The sequence below is a fragment of the Protobothrops mucrosquamatus genome, unplaced genomic scaffold, assembly GCF_001527695.2.
Source record: "Protobothrops mucrosquamatus isolate PMUCROS unplaced genomic scaffold, P.Mucros_1.0 scaffold3762, whole genome shotgun sequence".
NCBI classification, from domain to species: Eukaryota; Metazoa; Chordata; class Lepidosauria; order Squamata; family Viperidae; genus Protobothrops; species Protobothrops mucrosquamatus.
Window position 1 is genome coordinate 81,162 of NW_015389715.1, and position 8,904 is coordinate 90,065.

Here is an 8,904-nt window from a genome sequence, read left to right on the forward strand (position 1 = left end):
TCTTGTATGGCTCCAAATCTACGTAGGTTGAGCTTCATAGATCTCTTTGTGATAGGCAAATGTTGTCTTAGGACAACATTTCTCTAGGAAAATCACCAAGGAAAACTCCAAATTTTATTTTCTGCCTTGGAACATGAATGACTTTGGACCAAATTATTTAGGGTCGTCTCAGAAACATGAGTTAGAAAGATGATTTTAAGTTCAGGTATGGCTCCAGGTTTTATGGATGTTTGGAGTTACACTATGAGTGAACCACTGGACCCTCTTATTAATTTAATTTAACAGAGAAGACCATTAGCTCCTGGATATAATATAGCCTTGTAGGAATGTTGGCTAAACTAAACAATAATGGTTCACTGATTTTTTTTTTAATCTAAATCTTTTCATCATGGCCTCTTTCTGTCTGTCTTCTCTTCTTCATCCTTCATTCCTATTATCGGATTCCTCAGCCAAAAAACATCTGGCTTTGCAATGATCAGCTACACAGGTCCTTGGAAATAACACAAAGAATCACATTTTGCCAAATCCTTCTTTTGATCCATTCTGCCTGGGTTGCAACCAACCACTGGGAAGGGGAGAATGTAAACCTCTTTGAATAGGTAGATGAAACAAAGCATGTATTTTGGGAGTCTCTTTGCATACAATGGCAAGTGCTGATGACCATGAATTTAACTTGGACACAATCCGCATTTAAAATTAAAATTTAAAATTAAAACAGGCCTCCCATTGCTATTGTGTGTAAAATGATAAATGACCTGCAGCATACCTTTTTATAATAATAATAATAATAATAATAATAATAATAATAATAATAATAATAATAATAATAATAATAATAATAATAATAATAATAGATTGGCCTGGAGCTAAGTGCTCATACATCACTTTCCAAGGGTGTAAAATGGTTTTGTAATACTTCCATTGCTCGAACTTTTTGACAATTCTATGAAGCTTATTCTTCTCGTTTGAAAAGAACAAAAGAACCGTCTCCTTTAGCCTCAACTGAAAATGAAGGCAGAAACCCTCGTGCAGCTCATATTGCGGGTGAAGATGTGAGGAAATTCCAGAAACGGGGGAAAAAAGAAACCACCTAGATTTATAAAAGACAATCAATTAATCATCCGCCATCTTTGTTACTGCAGTTGGATTCTGTCTTCTCCTCTGTTTAGCACAGGGGTCTTCAAACTTGGCCCTTTGATGACTTGTGGACTTCAACTCCCAGAATTCCTCAGCCAGGCACGCGTGCCTGGCTGAGGAATTCTGGGAGTTGAAGTCCACAAGTCATCAAAGGGCCAAGTTTGAAGACCCCTAGTCTGGATCCAAGCCTGCAGTTTCATCAAAATGGCCGACTGAGGAATTCTGGGAGTTGAAGTCCACAAGTCATCAAAGGGCCAAGTTTGAAGACCCCTGGCTTAGCACAATTCCAGCCTCTGGGGATGAAGAAAAGTCCCAAGTGCAAGATTAACAATTTTGGTAGCTGCAGCATATTGTAGGCTTCTTCTTAATCTGTGATCTACTAAGGCCCCCATATCTTCCTTGTAAGTACTCTTGCTAAGCCAAGCACCACAGCTCTAGTATCTGCAGGTCTGGTTTTCCTGCCTAAGCGCAGAACCTTACATTTCTCATCGTTGAACAACATTTTATTGGGTATGACCCGGTGTTCAAGTTTGTCAAGATCCTGCATGTTATCAACCTCTCCAAGATTTATGTCGTCCACAAATTTCATGAGCATACCTTCTATTCTTTCACCTAAGAAACAAGAATGCCTAACCTCTTGTGTTCTTCTTCCCAATTTTCCCCTCTCCCAACCGCCAAAAACTTCCTTCTCTTATTTCTTGCAGCTTAAGAAGCTCTTGCTGGCTCCAGCCAACATCCAGCTAAACTACAATGAATGCAGTGGCCTGGGCACGCACAATCATGCAAACTCCAATCACAGGATCAAAACAAGCCCTGTGGTGGTCAAGGTAGGGGCGTTCACACAGATCACTAAGCCAGGGTGGGTGGCATATCGGCTTAAAGATGTGGAGAGAAGAAAAGAAGGCGCACTGGAGATGTTGGCTTCTTTTCCCACTGAAATTCCCGTGCTTAGTCTGTGTTTACTGTGGGGGAGGGCGTAATGGCTTAGCGCAGTGGTGGCGAACCTATGGCACGCGTGCCAGAGGTGGCACTCGGAGCCATCTCTTTGGGCACACGTGCTGTCACCCCAGCCCCGCCTCCCCCTGCGGCCTCCTCGTCACCAGCAGCCCCCCTGGAGGAGAGTCGCCCCCAGGTATGGCCCACACAGAACAGCGCAGCCAAGGACATAGCTGGGCAGCAGGGACAAGACTCCACCCTCGCACCCCATAGCGTGCAAATGATGCTGCGGGGTGTGGGTGGAGGGTGTGGCTGCCATGGCGCTGCAGGGCTGACTGGGCGATCTGCGGCGTGGCCCTGTTGGTGGGTGGGGCAGGGGGCGGGCAGGGGCGGAGCAGGCAGGGCGGGAGGCAGAGCAGGGGCAGGTGGCGGGTTTTGAACACTCGGTGTCCAAAAGGTTCGCCATCACTGGCTTAGCGGTTAAAGAAGCTGAGATTGTCAGCTGGAAAGCTGACAGGCCGGGTTGGAGACCTGAGCGGCACGCAATGAGGTGAGCTCCCGTTCCTTGCTCCAGCTCATGCCTGCCTCGCGGTTCGAAAGCACGCAAATGCGAGTAGATAAATAGGTATCCCTTCATTGGGAAGGTAACAGCGCTCCGTGCGCCTCAGCATATAGTCCCGCTGGCCACGTGGCCACAGAAAGTGTCTTCAGACAATGCTATCTCCCTCGGTTAAGAAACAAGAGATGAGCATCGCCAGATACACCTGTATAGGAGAAATTTTTATCGTTTAGTCTGCATTTAAACTATACTAAATAGCTTTGCCTCTTCCTTAGGCTAAGAAAAGGGACAATGGAGAAGTGGCAGGGGGGAGTGTCTAATAGGAGTAAAAGAGATTGATATTCTATCTAGCTGGCTCAGGAATTCTGGGAGTTGAAGTCCACGAGTCATAAAAGAGCCAAGGTTGCCTACTTCTGGCCTAGGCCTAGGCTGCTTTATGACTCATGGACTTCAACTCCCAGAATTCCTGAGCCAGCATGGCTCAGCTTGGAAACCTCTCCCTTTCCCCTCAGCATAGCTGGCTCAGGAATTCTGGGAGTTGAAGTCCACGAGTCATAAAAGAGCCAAGTTTGAAGACCCCTCACTTAGAGGAACATATGAAAGCATAATTAATGTTAATTAATGTAGACTTTATTAGTTTAGAGCAGGGGTAGGCAACCTTGGCTCTTTTATGACTCGTGGACTTCAACTCCCAGAATTCCTGAGCCAGCATGGCTCAGCTTGGAAACCTCTCCCTTTCCCCTCAGCACGGCTGGCTCAGGAATTCTGGGAGTTGAAGTCCACGAGTCATAAAAGAGCCAAGGTTGACTACCCCTGTTCTATATCTTAATGTCCTTTGTTTTTTTTTCTGGGCAAAGGGTACTGCCATTTTTACAGCCCCCACTTCTTCTTTTTTCCCTACATGCAGAGTGGCTGCCCTTAAAATATTAGTGATAGACCTTGTTTGATATACAGGCCGGGTTTTCTCCTCTGCCAGCTACCCGGTTTAAAAGAAGATTATGCTGGCACCTTGGAAGACAACTCAGCGATGGCCGTTAATTGCCTGAGATGCTGGCAGCGGCTAATTCTGTTAGCGGCCCGTATTAAACAATGTTTGTCTTGCCATTCACTGTAACCGAAAACAGAGCGTTTAGGGGTACTTAAGAGAGTTGTGAACGGGTTGTGAGGCTTGAGCAATCAGCGTCAAATTAAGCTTTAAACCCTTCCTCTCTCTCTCTCTCTCTCTTTGTTTCTTCCCTGTCGGTGGTGAAGGAACTAACTATAGGACTTTAAGAAGTCTAGAGTGCTGCCTAGCAGCATTGAAACATAAAGAGGACTGGAGGAAAAAGCCACGACAATGTCATTTAGGGATTTTAATGTCATTTTGTCTTCTTTACTCTGCAAACAATTATTCACGGTTCATAGATCGGGTGGCTTAGACTCAACCCCTCGCTGCTAATCTCTCTGTCTCTCTCTCTCTTTTTTTCTTTTAAAAAAAGCAACGCCCGGTATCCATTCTGATAAGGTTTAGCTCCCTATTTTCACCCTTTTTTTCTCTCTCTCTTCCCCCCCACCGGCCCGGTTTCGCCTGTGACTCGTTTCCTAAGACCGAGAATCCATGGAGCAATAAAGTGAAGAGCATCTGCCAGGCGCAAAAGCCGCAGAGACGCCCCTGCTCAGAACTTCTCAAGTACCTGACCACCGGTGATGACCCCGGTCAGGCCAAACAGACGGAAAACAGGAACAGCAACAGGGACAAATACACTTCTAAAAAGAAGGCACTGTTGCACTCTCAGACGCACCACTTGCAAGGTAGGTAGGTGACGAATGGAAAGCATTTTGGGGATGGAAGGGTGGGGTTCTCGTTTGTCACAGTGGCACGTAGTCAACCCTGGAGGACGCGGTGAAGCGTGGATGTGAAGAGAGGTGAACGGAGTCTCCGGGAGAAGGTTTCTCGGCTGCTCGGACCCACCATTCCATCCTGACGCGTTTGCAGATGTTGGAAATAATGGTCTGCTTCTTCTGCTTCTTACTGGGGCAAGGTGGCTCAGTGGTTAAAGATGCTGAACTTCTCAGCTGGAAAACTCGGGTTTGAGAGCCGAGCGCTGTACAAAGGGGTGAGCTCCCGTTCCTTGCTCCAGCTCCTGCCCGCCTAATTCAGAAGCATGCCAACGCAAGTAGATCAATAGGTACCACTTCGGTACACCATGCTCCTTTGGTCTACAAGGCTGCTGGCCCTCATGAAGCCAGAAATGTCTTTGGACAATGCTGGTTCCTTCGGCCAAGATCTCTGAGCTAGGATGAGTGGCATATTGGCTTCGAGATGAAACAACCAGGACACGTTGTTGTTGTTTTTTGAGAGAGAGACAGGAAAAGTTGGAGCACTGGAGATGTTGGCTTGTTTTCCAGCTGAAATGCCTGTGCCTAGTTTGTAGTTAGTGGGGGTCACGATGGCCTCGTGGTTAAAAACACAGAACTTGTCAGCTGGAAAGCTGGCAGCTCGGGTTCAAGAGCTGAGTGCTGCATGACTGTTCCTTGCTCAGCTCTTGTTCAAAAGCCTGCAAACGCAAGTAGATCAATGCAAGTAGGTACCACATCGGTGGGAAGGTAACAGGTTTGGTGTATAACCACGTTGGCCACGTGAACGCACAAGTGTCTTTGGACAACCCTCGGCCAAGAAACACAGGTGAGCACTGTATCCTAAAGTTGGACACCAGTGGACAGGGGAAACCTGTATCTTGTTTTTTATACCTTCGCTGTTTTTTTTATACCTTCCCCGTTAGGCAGAGCAAGGCAACTGCCACCCATGGCTCATAGATCCGGCGGAATAGCCCTGTCCCTAACCCTTGGAAGGAAGATGTGATTGTCAGGTTTTTCTACTTTGCCGGTTTGTTTCGTGGCCCTCGTGACTGTTTTGTATAAGTTGGGCAAGGGGATGTCATCACAGTACCGTCTTCTCCCCACTGCGTGTATTTTTAACCCAACTAGGAGGCAGAAGGATTGTTAAACCAGCAACACATTCCTTCAGAGACACTTAAAAAACAGCTTTCTTGCAGCTTTTGAATAGGCAATAAATATATCATGCCTATTATATCTCAAAACGGCCTCACCATTTTATTGTGTCGTTTTCTAAACAGTGTCAAGCGTAAGGACCACATTGACCCCTTTTGCACACTAAAAAAAACCACAGAAGAGTTCTTTATGGCCAACTAAACATCTGTAATGAAGTTTAGTATCCTCGGGTGTGTAAACATTTGTTACTCTCTTCCTGAGTCCCGTGAGGGGGTTGCAAAAATCGGAGGCAAGGATACCCAGCTTTTTTCTACAGCTATTTTTTTTGCCCCCAGCAACTGAGGACCACCCCCCCTCCAAGAAAAACTTCATTTACAAATATTGCTTCTTGAGAAATGCATCTCTCTTTCCCAGCTTCCAAAGGGGGAAGAGACCCTCTCTGACACATCTGGAGCTGCTGTGTCATTCATCAAGGGAAATTGCTCTGCGGTGGAGTGGAGTGGCTGTGTGTTTTTTTTTTTTAATGAATTCTGAGTTAGCAGCAACCCAAATTCACATTTCATTGCGGGCCCATCAACCCTGGTTTTATTGTGTCCGGAAAAGAAGAATGAGGTTTAATTCCTCAACACAGCTAGGAACCTTTTTAAATCAGGGCAGCCCTGAGACCTGCCGTAGACGGTACATAATGAGCAATTGTATTTCTGTAAAGCCAGCAACACTGGGTTGGTTTGTTGTTATTGTGGTTGTGGTTGTTTGCGTAGTCTGGATTTTTTCCCGACTGGATTTGGCACTTTTATCCACCTATTGAGTTTTTCGCAAGGCGCTGGGATAGGCAGATATTGCTGCGTGATGGTATTAAACCAGGGGGCTTCAAACTTGGCCCTTTTATGACTTGTGGACTTCAATTCCCAGAATTCCTCAGCCAGGCACTGGATATTCTGGGAGTTGAAGTCCTCAAATCATAAAAGGGCCAAGTTTGAAGACCCCTGCATTAAACCATCATCGGAGCATGTAAACCAGTGTTTCCCAACCTTAGTAACTTTGAGATAGGTGGATGTCAACTCCCAGAATTCCCCAGCCAGCCATGCTGGCTGGAGAATTCTGGGAGTTGAAGTCCAATTATCTTAAAGTTGCCACAGTTGGGGAAAACCGATGTTACCTTTTTAAAAAAAAAAATAGGCCTTTTTTATTATTAATGATATTTTAAGATTTTCCTAGAGCAGGGCTGTCAGACCCGGACGGCAGAAATCTGGAGAACCTTTTGTTGAAAAAGAAAATGTTTTTCAATTGACTTTTCTGCCTTCAGAGATACTAGTCCTCAGGATTTTCGGCAGCACATATATAATAACCATGTGCTGAAACAAAGTGGGACCTGTTTTTACAGGCTTAAATCTTTGCTGTGTTGTTGGGCAAGGGAAACCTTGACGAAATGAATTTCCTTGTTGATATAAGGCAAGAGAGAATTACGTCTTTAATTTGTGTTAATTATGATATTTCTGTGTCGTTTAGAGAACGAATGTTATGGGGCACCTGCTAAGCAGAGTAAGTATTTGCTCATTCACTGTCTGAGTAACTCCTTCGTTTATTTACGTCGCAAAGAATCCTCTCTTCTGAATTCTGCTCGGTTTGGGGAAACTGTTGGTAGACGTTTTTTAAAAAGTTTGTAGAGAAGAGCCATCAGAAAAACACAAAGCTGGAACCGATGTATTCCCCTGCTTTACCCTTTATTTAAGGACAGGACAAAAAAAAAGGGGGAAAGAATGGAGAAGATTTTCTTAATTGATCCTTGGTCCAAACCAGATCCTATATGTTTATGGAAGCCCAAGGATTAAACATCAATGTTTAATTTCTGAAGCTTATTCTACTCACTGGGGAATGAACCAAAAAATCAATACGGCGATCGTAGAACTCCATTATGGATGGACAGGTCTTCTCACTCTAATGGACAGTCTGGAGAAGATTGAGTCAAGAACATTTTAGTGCAAGGTGTACTTTTTCCCCCCAGTACTAAATATGTAAAGCAGAGATGTTAGTGAGGATGGATGACACGATTCTTATAGGCAGAACTTTAGAAGTTCTTTCTGGACCTCAGTAGAATAAGTGTCCTATTGCAGGAGCAGTGTGGAAGTAGGGACACTTCTGGTGATGTGGTGATGGAAGAAGAAGCCAGCAAGATGGGACAACCAAAAAAAAGTCATTATTGCTCTGTCTTTTGACATTCTCCCCCCCCCCCCATCAATTGCTGTTTCAAAAATGTAAAAATGTTTGGAATTTCTCAACTGCTTGCAAAGGCAGCTAAGGCTTTTATTTTGGATTTCTCTACGGAGATTCTCCTTCATCCAGGTCATCGTTGTCCCAAGGGCGCTTTTTCAAAAGACAACTGGACCTTCCTTGTTGTCCCTTGAAGATGTTTCGCTTCTCATCCAAGAAACTTCTCCAGTTCTGCAGAAGTGAAACATCTCCAAGGGAAGGGGGGAAAAAAACCAACAACCTCCAGTTGCCTTTATTCTGGATTTTTTTCATAATGAGTCTCCCACCTGGGTCTCTGTTTGGAGACGATTTGAGATTCAGGCACATTTTCTTTTATGGGCCCCCCCAAAAAAACCCACCCCCCCAAAAATAAAAGCAGAGCCTCTCTTAGCATTTTGCTCTAATCCAGATACACATAATGTATTTGATGGTCAGGGCTAGCATTTGGGGGCAGAAAGCAGGAAGTAAGATTAGGTGCAAATATGGCGGTGGTTTCTTAGAGTTTGGAGTTAGTAGCAAAATTTCTCACGAGGGTGTTCTCTGAGCTTGCTTGTTTTCTTGCAGATGTTTCATTAGCCAAACTTGGTAACATCATCAGTGCTAGAAGGGAGGGGGGTTTGTTGAGAGGAGGAGGAGGAGGAGGAGGAGGAGGAGGAGGAGGAGGAGAGGACTGTGGGGTCCTTGGTGCTCTCTGAACTTGGTGGTTTTCTTGCAGACGTTTCATGACCCAAACTAGGTAACATCATCAGTGCTAGTATGCAGTGCAGTTGGCTCTTAGTTTATATTTTATAAATACATTTATAAATTTATAAATTTCTCGTACCCATCAGGAAATAGCCTTTCTTCTTCTTCTTCTTCTTCTTCTTCTTCTTCTTCTTCTTCTTCTTCTTCTTCTTCTTCTTCTTCTTCTTCTTCTTCTTCTTCTTCTTCTTCTTCTTCTTCTTCTTCTTCTTCTTCTTCTTCTTCTTCTTCTTCTTCTTCTTCTTCTTCTTCTTCTTCTTCTTCTTCTTCTTCTTCTTCTTCTTCTTCTT

General features: G+C 44.7%; 1 protein-coding gene across 1 annotated transcript in view; it reads left to right on the top strand.

The window, feature by feature from the left end:
- PPARGC1A (PPARG coactivator 1 alpha) overlaps positions 1 to 8,904 on the top strand; it is a gene marked incomplete at its 5' end in the record, with an annotated part of 92,315 nt that overhangs the window by 54,249 nt on the left and 29,162 nt on the right. The window contains 2 exons of the mRNA XM_029286466.1: positions 1,842 to 1,964; positions 4,219 to 4,423. Of these exons, the coding sequence (XP_029142299.1) occupies positions 1,842 to 1,964; positions 4,219 to 4,423 (328 nt within the window). The remainder of the gene's footprint in view (positions 1 to 1,841; positions 1,965 to 4,218; positions 4,424 to 8,904) is intronic.